Source organism: Apteryx mantelli, chromosome 5, assembly GCF_036417845.1.
Source record: "Apteryx mantelli isolate bAptMan1 chromosome 5, bAptMan1.hap1, whole genome shotgun sequence".
NCBI classification, from domain to species: Eukaryota; Metazoa; Chordata; class Aves; order Apterygiformes; family Apterygidae; genus Apteryx; species Apteryx mantelli.
The window spans coordinates 20,091,485-20,112,955 of NC_089982.1; the positions used below are offsets into that span (position 1 = coordinate 20,091,485).

At 38.2% G+C, this 21,471-nt stretch overlaps 1 protein-coding gene across 1 annotated transcript in view; it reads right to left on the reverse strand.

The window, feature by feature from the left end:
* Positions 1 to 1,548: 1,548 nt before the first annotated feature.
* COL25A1 (collagen type XXV alpha 1 chain) overlaps positions 1,549 to 21,471 on the reverse strand; it is a 322,190-nt gene continuing 302,267 nt past the window's right edge. Inside the window, exons 34-41 of the mRNA XM_067297090.1 lie at positions 20,701 to 20,736; positions 19,516 to 19,569; positions 14,326 to 14,379; positions 13,055 to 13,081; positions 12,225 to 12,287; positions 6,242 to 6,328; positions 3,393 to 3,431; positions 1,549 to 1,573 (exon numbers count right to left, since the gene is read on the reverse strand). Of these exons, the coding sequence (XP_067153191.1) occupies positions 1,571 to 1,573; positions 3,393 to 3,431; positions 6,242 to 6,328; positions 12,225 to 12,287; positions 13,055 to 13,081; positions 14,326 to 14,379; positions 19,516 to 19,569; positions 20,701 to 20,736 (363 nt within the window). The 3' untranslated portion in view covers positions 1,549 to 1,570. The remainder of the gene's footprint in view (positions 1,574 to 3,392; positions 3,432 to 6,241; positions 6,329 to 12,224; positions 12,288 to 13,054; positions 13,082 to 14,325; positions 14,380 to 19,515; positions 19,570 to 20,700; positions 20,737 to 21,471) is intronic.

Here is a 21,471-nt window from a genome sequence, read left to right on the forward strand (position 1 = left end):
AGAAGCAAAATGTACCCAATGTTTCTTTTGAATCCTAGTCGTCTGATCAGAAATGGAGAAATAATTACACCTTTTACAGTGTACTGTGATGACAAGAGTACAACAGTAATCACCGACATTTCTCTAATGTTTTTTAGGTAACACTGTCCACCAAAATCATTGCAATAGCAGAAAAAGAATAAGATGAAAAAAATCAGCCTGTGAAACCTAAAAATAAACTCTTTTCTTTTTTTAGACTTAAAGGTTTCAAAACTGTAAAAAGAAAAACTGTTAATACTGAAACAAGATGAACATATGACTTGAAGTACTTTCTTCAAAGCCATCATCACAACTGTGGAATAGATTATTGAAATGTATCCTTTACGGAAACTGTTACAAGAAAAATGAAACAAAAATTAACCACAGCTTCCAAAACTCTGCAGCGAAGGTCAACAAATTCTGTGTAACTTAAATTGAATCAATCACCTGAAAAACCACACTACAGTACATACGTATCTGGTCAGTTCCATTATTGGCCAGAGGAGAATGTTCTAATTCACCCCCGTCTCAGAAATGCTTCTTCTTTCAGCAGTCCCAAAATGCGGTATGTGGAGCACATACCGTGTCAATCCTTGAGTAAGGTTGAGAAGCTTCTGGTCTCCAGCAGTGTCTGCTGTCCAGTGATCCCTTTTCAAGCAGCCCACAGCAAAGTCTGGCTTCTGCTTCAAACTTCTTTCCTTCTTGATTAAGCAGTTGACAGGTCCTATCGCGAATGTCTTCATGACTGCGAGCAGTGCAAGGCAAACCGATGCTGATTAACAGGTGGGACCCTTTTGGCGCAAAGTGTGACCCACAAAGCTGGAAGCCATCCACCTGCAGCTGGAACTGTGTTCCCCAAAAATTCAAGGCCTCTTTCTACTCTCCTCTGCTTTATCTCTTTTTAGCAATAAGCCATGGTGTGACTCCCTTGAGATGACAAAAGGAAACAATTCAGAAGTTTGAATCAAAAGTCACAGTGAGCAGCCATTTAGCATGTGACGTGATCACACAACAAGCAGGTTTGGCACACAACTCATGCTTTTTAGTCTGTACAAGCAGATAGGGTGGCATGAAACAGTGAAGTGTTTAGGATGGACACGGAAGCCAAGTCAGTAAACTCCAATGGCAGCTGGTACAGTACATTTGATAGCATTTAGCTCTTATTTGGTCACAATTTCTTGTAAACTAGTTCATGGCAGTCATTGTCCATGCAGGTCCACAAGCCAAAATATAAGAATTTACAGAAATAAGCAGATTTCTATTATCACTCTCTGTATAGATCTCTCTCTCTCTCTCAGAGAGAGAGAGAGAGAGAGAGAGAGAGAGAGAGAGAGAGAGAGTCTTTGCAGGTTTGTCCTGCAGTTATATATCATCTAACTGCAGATGTAAGTGGAAAAAAAAAAAAGATGTACACATGGACTACTACAAACAAGTAGAAGCAGCTACATGTAAACATATCTCAGACTTGTAAGAGCAAATTTTCAGTTTTCAACTATAAATACAAAAAGTGGAGCACTATATACACAACTTCATGCTTGTAAGGTTAGAGTCATCACTGCAAAGAGACAAAAAGAGATACAGATTGACCACGTTAGTAAATCAGTATTTCAAATTTCTATTCCAAATACATGGGTACAGCAGAATTGCAAATACATATCTTCATTTTCTCAGCACCAGTTACTCTTCAGATATGCCCACAATAGTAGTAATTACTGTAGATTTTTTCTGTTGTTCAAGGTAGCGCTTACAAAAGATGCTTGCAACTTCCCTTTCTACTTAGTAGCAGTAATTATTTTGGTATAATTAAGGTATAATTACCTTTTCTGCTTAGGGTTTTTTTTTGTTTGTTTGTTTGTTTTTTGCTGAGTAACTTTCTTTGAAAGCAAGACAATTTAAAACAATGTGCAGATCTACTCCAGTCACCTCTTGAACTAAAGAAGAAAAGATGCTTCATCAGCTATTGACTGGTTTACTGGTTTTGTGGAGTAAAACAAGCTGTCCTGAGAGGTGAAGAGTGACTTCAGTTCCCTTCCAGCAATAGGATGTACAACAGTACACACATCATCCCTTAGCAGTACTAGTAATTTAATAAGATTTTTGAGTACTGCATTTGTTCCTCAGCTACTTCGCCTGTTTCCAGAATCTATTATTTGTCAAAAGACACGCGAAAAAGAAACAGAAACTGCAAGCACATTTAGTAAAAACTGGTTTACAAATGCTCTCCTGTGCTCTGGCCCTTTGGTTTTCTTCCCTCTTTTTAAATTTGGAAATTGCATTTTTGCTACAGAAAGTAAAATACCCTTTTATGATTGGTCCATTAATTACTGGATCTTTAAAAATAGGTCTAAATTTTCCCACATGGAAGCAAGCAAACAGATGGATTGGAAAAAACTCTTGGTCTGCCTGTGGTGCCTAGCTGTGTCATGAATAACTGCTCAACAAATGCAGTTTACTGTCCCTTTGGCTAGACTCGTGTGTGAGGACACATGTCAACTGCCTAATTTGCACACCTGTTCAGAGCAGCTTACGCGCTTCCTGGCTTGGGGGCTACGCTCACCTTCTAACCCACACAGTGACATGTTAACAGACATTTCTCAAACAAAATATTTCACACACAACCATTCTCATCATTCAGAGGCTACTCTTGGGAAATAACAATCTGGAAATAGGTCTGAAAAATGCTTGGGGCAAAAACCTGCCTCCAGTGAACTCAATGACTGTTGGGTTAAACACATCCAGAATTTCACTTGTGGTTTAGTTTTTCTCATGTATTAATATGCCAGTATGCCTCCACCTACAGCTTTACTCTGAATACTAATGTTTTTAAATCCTGTCTAGGTTAAGTCATTACCAAAATAATATTGCCAGTTAACAGTGACATATCTTATCAAAACAATGATAAGATCCGATAAAACCATAACTATCAATCAGGAGAATGTATCGAAGAATAGAAAGATAAGGCAAAGAGAAGGCAGGATGCACTGTTCTCCTAGGTATCCCAGGAAAAGCCGATCATAAAAGAGCAATACATATAGTTGATAAAACTGCCATATCCATGAGGTTCTACAAAGAGTGGTAATCAGTGATCATGTGCAGAAACCAAAGGATGTGTGACTTTTCATATGAAAGAGAAGAGTCTTTGACTTTCCAGAAATTCAGTGCCAACTGTTTCTAAAATACTGCCTCGATGAGGTATTACTTCTACATATTTTTTGCAACCTTGTAACACCAAATACTGTCATGGAAAGGTCTTATTTTGTGTCGCTGCATACATTGAACTGTCTAAGAGATTCTGAAGTATATCATGACACTGTGCAGTATGACCGTGACAGGGTTTTCCATTTCCCGGGAAGAACAAGCTCTGCCCATCCTACCTTTTGCCAACAGCCAGGCATTGGTAATCCATCGGGACCCTGTTTCAGGGTTAGGGAGAGAAGGGGAGGGGAGAAGAGCATAGTTAGGTTTGACAGAACAGATATTCTATCAATCAGTATCTGTTAGAACAGCCGAAGCAACTTTGCCTTTCTAGCTAATAAATAGCTACCATTTCCTAACTTACAATTATCTCTCATTCTCAAGGTGAAGGAAAAGCCAAAGGAGAGAATGTTTACACTGTAAATACATACATGCCTCCCTGCCATAAAGGTTTGTTTTTCCTAAATCATTACTACTGTATATCTAATCACAAGAACATCTTAATCACTTTCCCATTGCTGTTAGAGCTCAGGCTGTGCATTATTATCAATCTAGTCTGTCATTCACAACAATCTGTAGCTGAACGTACAAGATCAATGAGCAAAAATGTTATATCACTTTTATCTGGAGTGTATTGTTTTTATGGGCCCCTAGTACAAAGTTAACCCAGTGATAAGATAGCTATACTCAAATTCTGCTAGGATCTTTTCTGTTCACTTTCATTCTTAGCTTTTGAATGAAGCAGCGAAAACTTAAGGCCTGCACACACTCCCTAACGAAACAGCAGAAGAAAACTTTGAGCATCAGTGGTGCAGGCAGCATTGACTATTTCATAACTTGGACAGTACGGCCATTTACTTTGTTATGTTAGTGAGAGTCACTCCATTTCTTTTCTGTCACCACCCCGCTTTCACACATTTCTGTGTGTCCAGTAAGATCAGAGCCAACTTTTGATCTGTTAAGCAGATCTGTTATATTATGGAATTAATTCCAATTTAAATAGCTATGAAGGGCTTATCCATCAAAGAGTTATATGCTCAGAATTAGGAACATATATCATGCCACTAGACTATAAACTAGAAGAAAAAAAATCAGGCCTTGACATTTTTTAGAATAAAGAACAATAATACCTATTACATGATGATATGCTCAAAATAGTGATTAATATGAGAATTTTTTAATGTGCATGCATGTAATCTGTTGGGAATGGCCTGCTGCTTAAAGCAAGAAACAGTAGTGTCTGCTTAGCAGCTTATTCTAGTAATTACCTATGAATGGAATATTTTTCCTTCATCAGCAATTGTTCATGAATCTCCAGATATAAATGATAATACAGAAACAGAGAAACATTTTTACATTATGAAAGCATGCTTGATTACCCCAACAAAATATATGAGATATGGTTACCATTAATTGGAAGCAAACAAAATATAACATGGACTGTGTATTTAAGAATAAAATCCATTGACAACTTTAAATTAGAAATGCTGTAGTCGAAATAAAATCTACTTAACATTCATCTTAGAGAACCGTGCTTAACCACCAAACAATATCAGAACATGCAGATCAAATTTTACTGCCAACAATTAAAAAAAAAAATCTGTCTTGTATCTTTAGGAAATGTGTATGTACTGTTCATTTTTTAAATGGAAGGTATTTAAACTTACTTGGCTATTAAATAAAAATCAGTGTTGCCAGATTGGTACAAGGGAGAGGGTAAACAAGTAGAATTTTAGTACAGGTGGGAACTTGAATTCATGCTAACAGAGAAGTGGGGAAGTGTTGTGTGTGTTTCAGGAAGGTAAGTTCCAAGGGTAAGACCATTAAATTGAAGACGTTAAATAACAAAGACAGTGAGGGATTGGGCTGCAGACGGTTATCTTCTTACAAACCTCAGGTAAGCTTTTCATATTCAGATCTGAATACTATTTGATGAATACGCCAGATAGCAAAAATACTGCTTGTGTAAGGTCTGGGGGATCAGACTTCAGCTTTGCTTACGAGAAACCTATGGCGTGATTTATAGAGATGGTATTTATCCCTTCTTACACAAATCTCATTTTGACCAAATCCTGAAAACATGTACCCAAGACTACACAGATTTGAAAAGAAGTCCAGGGTGCAGAAGAGTTCTGGGGTAGGCTAGTGTGAAGAACGGAGCCAATGCAGACGGAAGTCATCAGACTTGATTAGAAGTGGACGTTGTGCTGGTTTTCTACAAAGACTTGCGTTCAGGGTGAGTAAGGCAATAGGCATTTTGTGAGGAAAATAACAAACAAACAACTCTCAGGGAAAATGCAGGAAGGACACAAACTTATAAATTGGCATGTGATATGGGAGCAAACTGCTGAGAGTTAGATTTAAAGTGTCAGCAAAAATGTGTGTTCTCATTACGGTTATGATCACTGAAGCAGCTGGTTTATTCATGCGCATGCATGTGTTATGTGAATAATGTAAAGTCTGCTCAGAAAAACATTGCTTTACATTGAGAATGGCTGACTACAAACAAAGGAACCGCATGCAGGGATGGTAGGAAAGAGAAATACTGTACCAATTGGCAAGGGGCATCCAGCCCATCCAGGCCAGGCTGGCCTGGCTCCCCTTTTTCCCCCTTAATTCCACGGAATCCCTGTTTGTAAAGATTAACTTGCAATGTTACTGTCAAGGAAATGCCTTCGGTGTTGACTTAACTGGAGCAAACAAATAACAATGGTGAGGCAAGAGGAGCAAGCTCACAGCACTGGTCATTGCAACCTGTGGGACACTGACTCTGGTGCACACCAAATTTGGTTCCCTTTCAACATGTTCAGCAGAAAATAACAAAAACAGCATTTTGTTTGAAGGTCTTTAAATCAAATTAGGAGGACAAAAACTAAAGTCTGTTCCCAATTTCCAGACCTCGAGATGAGGCTTTGATAACAAAGGGTAACAGCTAATACAAGGGCTGGTGCCTGTTCCTCTCCCCTCATTTCTTATTGCATCAATCTACAGCAGCAGGATTGACTATCCAATATACAATGAGACGTACCAATGGGCAAGGTGCATCTAATCCAGGAGCACCCTGTTCTCCTTTCTCCCCTTTAGGCCCCTTTTTGCCTTTCTTTCCCTTTTCCCCCTGTGGACACAATGGTTTGGATAAAACACATTTCATTCTTTTGGAAAAAAAGAAAGATTGGTTCAAAAGTTTGGGGTTTTCTTTTTAAGCCAATGGAGAGCTGAAAGGACACTTACCACTGTGTTCTGGTTTGGATGGTGCATTATGTGGAAAAATAAATGATATGATCACAAGCAAAGAACTGCAATCAGTTGGTATTACTTTGTGTTGGTATTTCATATCGTTATTATAGAAGTTTTGAACCCTAGAGCAGGGCTTGAAATAACAAACTGATTTTTGAGATAGAGGAAGATCTGCAAGCCCATGCAATCCATAATCCAAAATTAGAGGTCTCCTATTTTCTCTAAGTGATAGTTCTGAAGTGTACATGCACCCTAAGCTGAATTTGCCATCTTTCTTAGCAGATTTCTTTGTCACTAGTTAGAAGTAACTTTGCAAGAGCAAAATTTTCAGTTTCTCTAAAAAAAGCTGAGGCCTGGCTGCTTAGCAGGGCCGGCTGGTTTCTGGCAAATTCTACCAAGTTCCCTGGCAGGGTGTCAAGGACCAGCATGGCCCAGAGCATCCTTTGCTGAATTGATCTCCTGCATCTGGGCATTTTGACAGAGTTTGGGACAAATGCTGTTCTCTGTTATGTCCATGCAAACCCACAGATGTCACTGAGAACACACCGATACCACTCCAAACACAATGTGAACCTTCATTTCAAGCCCTGTTACAGGAATCAAAAGATCCAGACTGCTTGATGGAGAGATGCTGTGACACCTTCAATGATATCATAATGTCCTGATATCAAAAACAAGTCAAAAGTGGTAATTACATTTTCTGTATCTAAATGTTCCAACATTTAAATGTTCCCTCTGCTGCAGGCAACATTTCATCTACTCATCTTAATGTAATTCAGTCCCTTGATTTTGCACTGAATTTTCTTTTTAAAATAAGACTTCCAAAACTTAGATTACTCACAGAAATTAGACATGGTAAAAGCTATTCTTTATTTTCTCTCTCTCCTCCCCTCAAAGCTATCTGCAAAGATGACCTCACCTTCAAGCAGTATATGATGTTTTAAGAGTTCATTTTATAATTGATATCACACCAGTTGATCACAATGGTAAATGAGTTTCAGGCTCGCTCTGAATTTCACAAAAATCAAAAAAGGTTTTGTTAAAAAAATGAAACAAATTGGACTAGGATTGTAAAAAATGGGATAGGAAGGATAAGTAAATCAGGAGTATCACAAAGAAATGGGAAAAATAGTCAAAGGAAAATTAGTATGACACTGGAGAACCAGCAAGGGAAGTTGTGGCTATTGGGAGGATTTAATTTGTGAGGAAAAGGGTAAAAAAGACAGAGGAATTGTAAGGAATGAAGGTAGAAAGAGAAGGAAGGAATGCCCCTTTGGAAAGACAGACAGATTTTGGTAAAGTATAGTAAATAGACATTTAACTAGTTCCACACCAGCACAGAAAGACTTAATCCATTAACAGAAGACACTTTCACACCGGTAAAAAATTAATTAGCTATACCATATTTTAAAAGAAAAGTACATTATTCATGTAATATCATCACATATTTGACACATTCAAATGAAAAAAGAAATTTTTCCATGAACAAAACATACTGTACTCATGATCACACAAGAACAAAGTTCCTCGTTTATCTTTTCTGTGTGCCAAAAAGTTGTAGATTAATATTTAGGAGGAAAATAACTCAGATATTCTTATTTAGCAAATTGTAAGATTGTGACATAATAAAAACCATGAGTCAGGAATTGTAAGTTTTCATATCAAACCTACAAGCATGGCAGTATAGCAAAGAAACCCAACAGTTTCCTGGTCAAATTGCATGTTTTTGTGCTTGGTGTAACACAGAAGTATTTGCAAGCACAGAGCATGGGCATATTCTGAAAAATGTGTAAGTACAGTTTGGTTTTTAACTCCTTTTTGTATATTTAAGACTTATATTTCATTAACATGCTGTGTTACAAGTCAGCAGCTGACTATTTAAACTTCCAGTCTGTAGGGCAAACCTAAGATCTTATTCCAACCAATGCAGCAATAATCTGTGTAGAGAAGAGAACAGTCTGAATTCCTTGAGCACTCTACCAGTTTTTCCATGGACTGACTTCTCCCATCAGCTGCACCACCTTACCCTGAACTATGGGGATCCACAGGAAACAAGGACATCTATATCTGATGGATAATCAGAAAAACCCTGTTTACTTCCGGCCCTGCCTCAGTGCCCACAGAAACCCAAATCTGTGGCACTTTTGTAACACAGTTACAGTTGGAAGACTCTCCAGGCCTGATAGGCCCAAATTTTCATCAGTGCAGGGGTTGGGGGGAAGAGGGTGATGCTTTTCCAACCAAACTTGTTAGACACCAGACACCTCTGTCAACATTAATAGCAACAGACACAACTGCACAGTTGGACCAGGACACCCCCACCCTCCATGCAACACAGTCTCTATGTTTTCTTAACTGTTGGACCTTTTAAAAAGAGAGAAGTTGAAAAAAGTGAAATTTGAACCACCATTTTCTTTTTAGTAATTTTCTAAAACCTCTTTACTGATGCAGAATGCAGCATTTAAGAGATGATTTATAAGAAACTGTTTTTTATTCATACAATTTAAAAATACAAAACCAATTTTATGAGTATTTTTGCAGTGTGTGCTCCTGGACTATAAATGTATATGAATAATTACAGCTAGAACACTTTTTTTTTTTTTTTTTTTTTTTTTACAGCCAAGTTAAGCAGAGATTATAATGCAAACACTGACTTGGTTTCACTGTATCAGAACTAGTGACAGGCTACAATAAAAATCACCAGTCCAGGATGTGATCTCAAAACCAAAGAAGTAAAGATTTATTCCCTATCAAAGCATATCTATGAAAAAACAAGTGTCACTGTCTCACATTAGAATTTTAGTAATGATAAATATTTTTGCAATGCAATTCAAATTCAGTTACTAAACTAGAAATGTGCTAAACTGAACTTGTGCAATGCAATATTGCAAGCAATATTTAAAATCCAAGAAATCAAGAGCCATACCCTCAACTTGTAAGCTGGTTTATCTCTATTGAAGCAGGTGCTGTTACACTAATATGGTCATAGATAATTAGCAATTTACATGTGAAAAACAGAACTGAGAAAATTTGTTACAATTAAAACTTCTATTATTTGCATTAATTTGTGTCTTCTGAGAGTCACCCTCCCATTGGAAATGGAATCAATGTTGCTAAGCTAAGGTGTTTTTTGTGAAATCAGTTTACTTGCGAGACATAAGTATTTCCTGATTTCTGGAAAAGTTGTGTCAAAACTGCATAACAGCAGCTCTGTTTCACAGAGGCCTCTTCCATTTCTTTTCACTGAGGAGGAGTTTCTAATTCGCTTTGAATCCCATCTTTCAAGTTATTCTGTGAATTTTTAAGGCAGAGACTCCATCTCTGTTTCCTTCTATGTACTTCCTGGGAAATCTCTTAATCCAAAATCTTGTAAGATCACACCGTTTCTGAAATATCCATCAGACTTGCATAAGTCTGCATATCCAGTGCATTCTCCTCAAGAAATAGGTTTACCTTTTCCTGAATTTCTGGGGGGAAGGAGGGCTAGACTTCCAAAAAGTTGCTTCCTGCAGCCCAAGAGAAAAAGGCTACAGAGGCAGCCTAAATCACAGCTGAACTCCACAAAAGGCCTAAGCGTGCCTTGTGGCCGCACACAACTCTCTGGCCCTCTTGCAACTGGAATTCCCAAGTCTGAGCTATTTTAGTTACTCTCTGGGAATAATGAACAAATATTCAGAGGCAGCATTCTCATATGCCATGCTGTGCTCTGGGACATTAAAAGTAGCTGAGATTTATATGATCTGAGTGCAAGAATCTTATCTGTGCTGTTTTCACATGAAATAAGATTTATATATGCCAGCTATTTTACCAACATTCCAGTTTTGCTTCTAGAGATCTTCCAGGGCTCTGCTCGCTCTATTTAGTGTGCCCATCTCTAGCTGTACATGGAAGCACAGACTCGCAGAAATTTTGGGTGGAAGGGACTTCTGGAGGTCACCTAGTCCAGCCTCCCATTCGAAGCAGGGACTATTCCCAACTTTAGATCAGGTCACACCAGATCAAGTTCTGAAAGCCTCCGTGAACAGCAAGCATTCAGCCACCTCTCTGGGTAACCTGTCTCTGTGCTGCCCTGCCTTCCTAGTGAATAAGGTTCTTCCTACAGCCTCTCTGAACCTCCCAAGGAGCAGCTTGTGGCCCCTTGTTTTACCATCTGCCACTACCCAGGAGAGTTTTGTTCCATCATCTTTGCAACTTTCCTTCAAGTAGTTTCAGGCTGTTATTAGATCCCCCTTTGGCTCCTCTTTGCCAGACTAAGTCAGCCCAACTCCCTTGACCTCTGCTATGGGTTGTGCGCCCCAGACCCCTGCTAGCTCAGTAGCCCTCTTCCTCCAGTACCTCAAATGTTTCTTGAACTGGAAGGCCCCAAATACTGGACACAGTATTTAAGTAGCCTCACCAGGATTGATTAGAGGGGGGTAATAACTTGTCTTGATCTGCTGGACACAATCCTCCTAATATGTCCCAGTACGAGAACACACTGTTGGCTCATTCAACCTGGCATCTGCCATAACACCCACCTTTTAGCACAGGGCAGCCATCTGTCAGTAATCTATCCCATCTGTCAGTCATCAGTTACATCTTTCTACTGACAACTGCTTCTGAAGAGGAAAGCAAAGACTGTTTGCTTCTAGAGGACAGACCCGCAGTCTCTGACAGCAAGCAGCAGCTCACCATTCATTGTTATTACTCTGCCAGGTCAGCCACTGCCTTTATAACCTTCATCAAGAACCTGCCTAAGAAAGAGTTGTTCTCTGAAATCAGTGCATTACACACCAGTGATCTCTGAGCTCACAATATGAGCAAAATAACAAGGGACAGAAGTGGAGGATACATTTTATAGTATCTTAATCTGCCATGGTGACTTTTTTCTCCTAATTCTTGACAGGGATTCCTTGATGGGATGTGGACCTAGTATAAACCTGTATATGTCAGCTAGGCAAAAAATTGTTGTCCACATTAAAAAAAAAATCACCTGCCATGTATATGGACTTCTATATTAAGTGGCTTGGTGTGAGTGCTGATTCAGTAGTTTTAGCAAGTAGAGGGGAGCCTAAGAATGTGGCTCTGGACTGCAGATACAGTGGAGGTTTGTTCATGAGCTTCCTCTGCCCACATTTCATCCTAAATTGCTTTTTATTGAGTATATTTCCAAGACATTGTGTCTGGACAGCCTAAATAAAGTTAGGCTGTTTCTGTTAACTTCCCTTTCTAGGGAAGTTTCTTGGGTTTACCAAAACTGTAGAATATAATTTAATTTCAGTCCACAACCACTAAGTGTGAATATTTACTCCTCTGAATTGTAAATAAGACATTGCCAAAAACAAAAATGCAAACAGGTCCTGTCCTGATCCATTTGGTATGGAACACAGGCATGGCACAATGGGATCAGCAGAGTTGCACAGAAATACTGCCAAGGGTCAGAGTTGATGTCTCCAGTATGAAATTACTACCTCAGTGACGCACGTCAGTGAAGTCTGCATTAAGAATTGCAGGCTGACAAGGACTTTCAACAAGCGTAGGATAGATTGAAGAAAATGAGCCTAAAAACCAGCTGTGAGTAGAACTCTCTCTTCCTCCTGCTTTGGCATGTGTTGATATTAGTACTTCTGTGCATAAGTTTTTGTGGTCTTTTAACATGTGATTTTGCTTAACACATATCTGTAACCTGCCTTTTGGCACACAGTAAAAAGAAAGATCAGGTTTAATGGGAAAATTTATAGAATAAAGACAGCCAAACTGACTGGGCTGAGGAATCAAACAACAGTTAATAGCACTGAGGTCACCTTTTCTCCCTTTTCTCCTGTATCACCCTTTTCTCCTCGAGGACCAGGGAAACCCTATAAAAAATGGACAAAGATAGGTAGGCTTTTATTCATGTGCAGTTTAAGCTTTCAAATACTCCTGGAAAACATACAGAAAGATAATTTCACTACATGCTTTGCGTGTACATATGTATGTGTGTGGGCACACACGTGCACATGCATGCACACGAGTGTATGTGAAAAAAGTAAGTCTTGGTGTTTGGTAGAGTCATTTTGCCAGCAATGGAAAGAAATCATATCACTCAAAATGACAATAGTCCATGCTACGTAGCACATGTAACTTCCAGAAAAGACTCCTCCAAATTAGGGATTTCAGTGGAGGACTAGAGCGAAAGGATTTCAGTAAGTCTTTCTAGCATGCCAAAGAAAGAGCCTGTATTTTGAAATACATATTGTGTATAGAGTATGCAATTATTCTCTCTAATTAGGGATGACTTTACTTAACCAAATGTTAGTGACTCCTTGTTCTGCTCCGAGTGAGCCACAGGTTTGACTGGGGAAACATTTTCTTACCAAATGCAGTGGTTCATCCCATTGACTTCCACAGGACCAACTACTTGTATTACTAAGCACTGTATCTGGGGGGGTCTGCAGATAAGGGCTGTGCAGTGCACAACCTTTGTCCTCTTTATCACAGAGAAACAGCCAAGGCAGCATTTACTGCACTCGCTGTATGTTCTGCATGCACACTACATGGAAATAAATGTATTAAACTTGGTAAGCTGTTTCTTGAGAGACGCTTACCTACTATTATGAGTGCATTGGTCATACACATTACTTACATCAAGGCCAGGCTCGCCATCTTTGCCCTGCCAAAGAATCATATAAACTACATTAGTGTCCCTAAGCTTTGATACCAGTGGCCATCTTGATGCCGACTTCTGCATTCCCTTTAGTAACACGTGTTGCTAAGACTATACACATAGCATTGCCATTAGTGAAGGACATTTCTGTCAGTGTTTAACATTTCCAGAAACTGATAACTTGACTGTAAAATTTTGCTGTAGATTGCACACAGATTCCAGGAGCAGGCCAAAAACAGAAAAAAAGGCCTATCATTTTTTATTTTCAGTTCTCAAGAAGGGGGAACAGAAATTTGACTGTTTTTTTTAACTCACAAAAGTGCCCATCAAATAAATATGCACTGCAAATTAATCCAGCATTCCACAAACTGAAATCTTTTTCCAGTCATTGACTCTTGATCCAATTAAATGGATCCAGTTAAACCACAAGTCTGTATTCCAGCTTAAATTCATTTGGCTCAAAGAGATAGACTGGAGAGGGTATGGGAACAATGAAATGGAAACATTGCAAGTTTCTTACTGAGGCTGGCCCTGCCTTGCCAAACATATTTATTTACAAAGCTTTTCTTGTGTCAGTGTATAGAACAGACATACGTCTACACTTGACCAAGTCTTACAGCAAATTAGACTAAGTCATTTTACTCAGTGGGGCTACCCTCATTTAGGCCAAAAGAAGTTCTCACCCATATTTTAGGAATGGATAAAATTATTTAAAAGGTTGATTTAAAATATACCATCTTCTCCTACAAATGACCAACAACGAGCTTTTCAAAGTGCTTCTGACCACCACACGCACATGTGAAAATGAAACTAAAAGTCCCTGCAGTGTCAAGCAAAACAAAAATATAATGGCAAAGGAGCCTTGCAGCAAGAAAATCTGAACAGCTTATTGACATTAATGAAACCACAGCTTTCGCAGCTGCTCTTTATCCTGAACTCTTGCAGCTCTTCCATGGTCTCCTGATCATTAGGACAGTAGAGAATCCGTGAGCTGCAGAAAAAGGAGCGCTTGAACTCTGGGTTTCCTCTGTCTTGTTGGTCAGATCTGTTCCATTACTTTTGCATAACCGCATGCATGAGTAGGAATCTAAGTCTGTGACACAGGCCAGTGACCTTGCATTGTCAGGAGTTATTATCTATCTTTGCCTTTTCCAGCTAATTGCATTGCTAGGTGAAAAGCTGCCAAAGCGCACCGAGTTTAATCAAGGAGTGATGAAAGGTGCAATGTGTACAAATTGCATGCAACTTACAGGCAAGCCATATGGTCCTCTGGGTCCAGGGTCACCTACAGTTCCCTTTTCACCCTAAAAAAGATTATAAAACAAGCAAACAAAAACATTGACTAACTTAGATAGAAATGATTTCTAACAAATGCTTTCTTTTTCTTAAAGTCTGTGCATTCCTAAATCTTTTGAGTGAAAAAGATCTGCCAAGCTCATTTTTGTTAAATGACTGGGGGCAGAGGGAAGGTATGTATTGCGCTCTAGGTGGAATGACATTCTGGGCATATGATACTACATTTGTTTTCATTGTACTGGCTTATGGGTGACATTATAAACATAAAAATATTCAATGCACAATCAGTTAGTGACTGAAAATATTTTTGAGATTGAACTTGCACCAATCTTAGTTATAAACTTGTAACAGCTGCAGCACTGAGTTCAGTAAAAATCTAATGCAATGAAAATTGAGGATATACAGCACCAAGATCTAGTGCAGCAGCTGAGATCCACCATCATGATGAGCAAAAATAATGTGTCGGTCAAAGCTTTGATTTAGCAGACAATGCTATTAATAGTAATATTGTGAAGATTATCCCATACATTGCACTGTGTTGTTAACTGTTCTATAGGATTCTAGATTAGCGATGGAAATATTCAGATTTATTAAATAAAAACTCTAACAATGTACAAAACGTGAAGAAATTATTCCAAAGTTTGATCTCATTCCCCACCAAAATCCATGGAAGAATTACAAGTTTCTAGAGAGATGCTGCTAAAATAATTTTGCAAGCTAAATATAGAGCAAACTTTTCCAACTGAAATTCAATTTCAAGAAAATTTAAGTTTCAGGTTGACAATAGCAATCACCTTTGGTATCCAATTTTTCTTCATCCAGTTTGACCTGGAATAAACCTTTCCGAGTTAGCTAACACTGTCCTATGCAACCGTAGCCGCATGCCTCTGTTTGTGATGTTGGTGACTTGTGAGGCAGGCCAGCAGGCAGGGCTGGCAAGGAGGGAAGACTACAGGATGGTGCAGGAAATAGTTTCGTTTCAGATGGCGGTGCCTGTTCTTCTGGGTAAAACCCAGCAGAAGAGCCATAGTCTCTTGAGAGAACTAAACTGCTTAATGTGTTGATGAGACAACAAAATTTCCAGATCATCTTCAGTTCGCAAAGATCCCATCTGTTTTCATCATGTAGGGTTATTTGGATCCAGCTTTTCACCTCTTTTCCTTAACATAGTATCAACTTTTGTGCAAGGCTTCAGGCATATAGAAGTCCTGTGTTACATCCTAGCAATAGCCTCACTTAAGTTCTTGAACTAATTCTGTATACAAGGCCTTCTAAAACCTGGGCTATTTATTACTCATTATTAATTCATTACCCTATTAATAAAAGCACAAGACAGATGTAGATGTGCGACTAATAGTGCTCATCACTTGTACAGTCAAGTCCCTTAGCACAGCTCTAAAAACGGGCTGCTTAAGTCTAGATTGTATTGACTGCATAATACAAAAAAATAGGCACCAGAATAAATTGAGACTCAACCTGTTGTTGAATAATCCCAGCAATAAGGAGTGTGTTAGGGAAAAGGACATTTGATGTTTTTTAGATACGTCACATTTCTATGTGGATTCACACTCTCTACGCTCACTTCAGCCTAGTGGAGATTAGATGTCTAATCTGATTGTTTCTGAGCAGCATTACACTGGATACCTTTGTAGAAGAATAGGAGTATTGGGAAGTAACAGCTGATTTTTAAAGCAGTAAATCTCTTACAGCTTTAAAATTTTCTCTTAAGAAGAAACTAATGTGCTGACCTATTTATATAATAGCTACAAAACTGTTTGATCAATACTTGAGATTTGTCAAGACTAGCTAAGTATCATGTTTTATCTTAAACAGCAGAGACAACTGTACAAAGTCCCCTCAAGACAGGCCTGTAACATTGCTAAACATATGGTAGACATAAAAATACTGACAGTTTAGCATATCAGTCTAGGGAAGTAATCTCATCTGTTATGCAAAAATATATTTAGAAAAATGTATCTGACAAATTTTTTCCTTCCAATACAAAGCACGTGCTGAAATGTGCTTGGAATAGCAGATGAGGTCCTGAATATTTGTGGATTGTATAAGATTAATGGATTGTCATAGGCATACTGCCCTTAACAATCCCAATAAATTATTTCCATTAGGGAAACGGACATTCACAATGTTCAAGAAAGTTTTTTATTTCTTTTCATAAGACAACTTACCAGTGTCAAAAGAACAGAAATTGCAGTCTTTGCTTTTGCCTCCTATTTCAGTTCAACATCCTGAATCATGGGTGAATATGAGCTATGGTTTGCAAGAGTAAAACTGCAGAATTGGTGTTTCCATTAAAATTGATATGGAGATTCCATAGCACTTGTGGTGACAAATATTTTAACCAAAGAAAAAAGATGCATTTTCTCTCCCAGTACAGGATTTGTGTAGCAATGCCAGCATTGCAAAGATTACCTGTCTGAGAGCCAAAAACAAGCTCAAAGACAGGTCTTTGCCATCAAGGCAAGAGTTTCTTGAAATTACTTTCTCATTACCTGCTTCTCTTCCAGCTTAAGACTGACAAGAGATTGCATACATATGTGCCTGTCAGTACCCTGCATATTTACATGTTCCCTTTCACTAGCAGTAGTTCAAGATGTTTAGCTGTTTACCAGTGCTCTTTATTTTATCTCAAGACAATATGTAAGTAAGATAATTAGGTAAAAAGACAGATTCAGAGGCCTATTAAAATCAGCTCCTTCATCTAATGAAGATGGCCACAATAAAAGATCCCTATGCTCCTAGCAAAATGGTATTTTCAACGGCCGAAGAATTTACTAAAGTCAGTTTTGTTTCTACTACAAGAAATGCACAAATACAGTGCAAACTACATGGCTAAGCTGACACAGTGAGTTAACAGCATATTTGTTGTAAAATTAATGACTTGCTATTTTCTAGTAACGTGCACTAGCCCACTTTTTTGCCAAAGTAAGTTTTATATACTGGATTGCCTGATGTTTTCTATTTTAATTAAACAGCTAAATTTGAAACAAAACAACCAACCCTAATTTGCACAACAGTCTGTTCCATCTAAGAAGAGTAATTCATCATTGCCACAAACACTGACTATAAAAAAGTGAATCCATGATCTCTATAGAAGAAATCATTAAGTTTTAGTTTGATTATACTTTCTTTCCTTAACTTTTAAAGAGGCATAAATGTATAGTGAACAGCATTTTACTTGTATCCTCTTAAAGTGAGATTGGGTTTTCAAATTTTAAATAATGTGGATTTAAGAATGTGGTTATGTTTCACCTTAGGACTCCCTAGTGCCCTTCTAGGCTAATACTGGCCCAAGCTTTTTCTTATCAGCAAGGACAAAATATGATCCTGTACAGTGATAGCAAACAGTGGCTGTGTGCCATTTTTATTTAAAAGGTAAAGACTGAAATCCGCAGACAAAAATATTTTGCTCCTGCTTTCACATAAATGTGTTCAACAGGTGCATGTGCAAATTGTAAAATGGCATTAAAAATACACAATTTATTAATTAAATAGTGGCACATATAACAAGCTCCAGGCACCTGTTATATAACTATGCTACAAACAACTCCTCATCCCAAACAATATTAAATAATTATCAAATAAACAACTATAGCAATAATCCTGCTAGTTGACTGATTGAAAGAAATCCTCCCATTTTTCCTATGAGCTTCCTCCCATTCATTTAGCTACACTGAATGTGGTGGGTGTACAGGAATTTCTTGCATGCCTCAGTTTCTGCGTTTTTGCAAATCTGTCCCTCTGTGCTTAAGCAATTACTGAACCAATTAACATCTCAACAGTTCCTATCCCCTTTATAACTACTACTTGTCAACAGCCATGGTAGGGCTGATTCTAGATCCAGCTGTATGACTTATTATGACCTTGGATCCTTTCATAGGAAAGAACAATTATGGTTATTTTCCATAATTTAGAAGAACAGTTTATATTGTAGCACACTGCTTTTGAAAAAAATTTCAACCAGTAGGAGGCACATCTTTTAAGACAAAACCTCATAATGCAAAAAATAAAATGTACAATATCTATATATGCTTCTGTATGTTTATCTCATCTAAATTATTTTCTGAAGTATAGAATAAGATGTTCAGGCATCTTTCCACAGAGTTAACAGAAAAAAGGTATGTCCTAGTTGCAAAAAGACTTGAGTCTGTAATTCCCCAGGGAAAAAAGGAAAAAAAAAAAACACAACAGGTCTTTCAGACCATTAACTAACCTGAGCAGTAACTACAAGCTACTGTTCCTGTTTTGGACTGTGCTGCGTGTCTTGTATTTATTTCTCAGCATGCAGCTCTGCAAAAGTGAATCCTCAAGTCATGCATACCTGTCTCAGATGTATGGCTGTTAAAGCTAACTGGACTTGTGCCATATGGCTGTGTCCTTAATACAGCAAGTCTGAAGTCATTTTAGCACAGCTGTTTTGTTGAACTGAGAAATTCAAAGAGACATAATTCTGGGCTGGGAACTCCTTGGAGGTTTTAGTCAGTATAAGGTATCGTCTTTTGTTTTCTTGTACAAGTTAAAGGCAGTATTGTTAAAGTTGACAGGCTCATAGTTAAACAATAGGGGCCCTATCCTATTTCCATCAGAAAAAAATTACTGGGAATATTTCAAATGAAATAGGAGGGTTCCTATCTTCTAAGCTTAAAAAAGAGAAGAAAAGTTTAAAATTTTTAGAGTGGCTAGAGAATTTCTTCAATATAAGGAAAATATATATGTGAAAATAGTTAAGGAATACTCAGTTTTTTGCCATTGTATATGTACACAGTACACAGATCACACTATTTTCTATTGTCCCAGTTTTTTCCCCCTCAATCTATGTGTACAAGTAATGAAACCAAACCAAATTATGTTCTGTGTAGGACTGTGAACTCAAAAGTCCTGCAAGCTTCTTACTGATTAGCAATTACAAAATACCTCTGAAGTTAGCTACAGTCTCTTATAACTTAGACAGATAAATACGTGAATAGTTGGAAAGCATATACAGTTCTGGGTTGATCCTTAAACAGATGAGATATTGTTCTGTTCAGTAACATCTAGGCATGCAATTGGTAGCCATATGACATTTTGTTTGTGCTTGTGCCATTTTCTTCATGAAGAAAAGCACGCTCAAAGAATGTTATACTTACTCTCTCTCCTTTAGGACCTGCAGGGCCGTGTGGACCAGCTGGGCCATCTACACCCTAAAAAAAGAAACAAAGAGGGTAAGAGAGATGTCCTGCTCTCACAAGTCTTTGTTTTTAATAGCTATTTTCCAGCTGAGAACTTATATGGAATCAGTTTTCATACAGATTTAATTGTGATGGGACCTGGGCAAAAAAATCCGTTTAGCTTTCAGAACTCTACCTATAAGCTCTTAGGTTGTGAGGTAACCCATCTTTCTTGTAGTTGGATTGGACTTTATTCCTGGAAATCAGCAGATTTACAGAAATATTAAATTTAATAAGGAATTACAGGGTCAAAAAAGGATTTTTTTTTAAACAATGATTTTTTTTTTATTGAAATGTCTACCTTACAGGTGGACACACCTGTCACAATGATCAGCGTCAGGCTTACAGAAGCCTTCAAATATGTACCTCCATCCTTCTTTCACTTCATCCCTTTCTTTGTCATTATAAAAGCCAAAGAATTTACCATTTATTTTAAATATGAGAATGCCTGAGGCAAGACCCCAGCAGATTTGCATCCATTTCACTGATTCAATATTAGCATTAAACAAATATGCTTTCTTGTGTAAACCAAACTCCTTACCAGGGAAATAAGCACCCCACCAAGATGTTGTTATTTTTCTTTTAAACACTGCTTCAGATCACTGCTTTAAGCATTGCACACTGTTGATCTCATTGCTGATGTTGAAATAAGTACAAGCAAAAGAAAGGCAGACATACAACATGCTTCATTCAAATGGCAGGTTTGCTTACACAGGCCTAGAGAGCTAGTCACCGTGACACAGCTTCAGTCCCCAGGCTAGTGCAAATCAAGGAGGAACAAAATATCCAGAAATAAAATAAATATGGTTAGATATCCTGTGCTATATTCCTATTCAAGCAGGCTTTGCAGCACAGCTATCCAACCAAAAATCAATACCAAACTGCCTTTTTAAGATTCAGAGCTCCTTCTACAGAGAATTACATTCTTCTTCCCACACTCATCACCCCAAGAGTCTGCTCTATGGCCCTCTCTGATACAATGTGGAAAATGCTTGAAAGTTTTGCCTTGGTTCCTATGTGCCATGTGTGAGCTCAGCAGGCAGAACCGCTGGAAAGCACACGGACTCGGTAACGAAGAAAGACACAGAAACACAAGGGACTCACCCGGGGTCCTGGCTTTCCGTCTAAGCCAGATGCTCCCTGTATGGTTAGGTGGAAGCATGGATGATGGATATAACACGAATGACAAGAACGTGAGATTAGTAAGTCGTGCTGATGAATAAACATAATTCAAACGTACAGTACAAGCTGTGACAGGGTTCTGGAATGGGTATCACATTACTACAGCATGTTAGTTAAAAATTACATAAAACATCAAGAGCCTCATTCTGTTCTCACATCACCTCTGACCCACCTCTGGCTTCACATCAGAATACATTTGATCAGAATACGTGTCAAGCTATATGAGTGCTACAAATATCAAATGTTAAGGCGTTTTTGAGCCTTAACACACAAATATTACTTTGGAATTTGTTAGCACACTTTCTCATTTGTAAATAATGTCAATGCTGAATACTATACTACACAAAGAAAGAAAAATATGTTAACATCGATAGGAAGTATTTAAGTGTAAAAAAACTGCATTATGTAGCCAACAAAATCTGGATCCTGGCAACAATGGCCTCATTCATTTCCAAGAGCCCGGGAGACAATCAGATTTCCTGTTTTTTCAATATACTACCATTTTAGAGCACATTCAAGGGCTGGAAGTGTGCAGCACGCAGCACTTCGGGCTATTGACTTTAACATCCTTGGGGACGGGATGACCTCTGCTGGATTTTATGTGAATAACATACCAGCACTGCAAGATCTGAGGGACTGTCCAAGGACTGTTGGCAATAATGCTAGGACTAAAGGGACCAAAATTATTTGGAT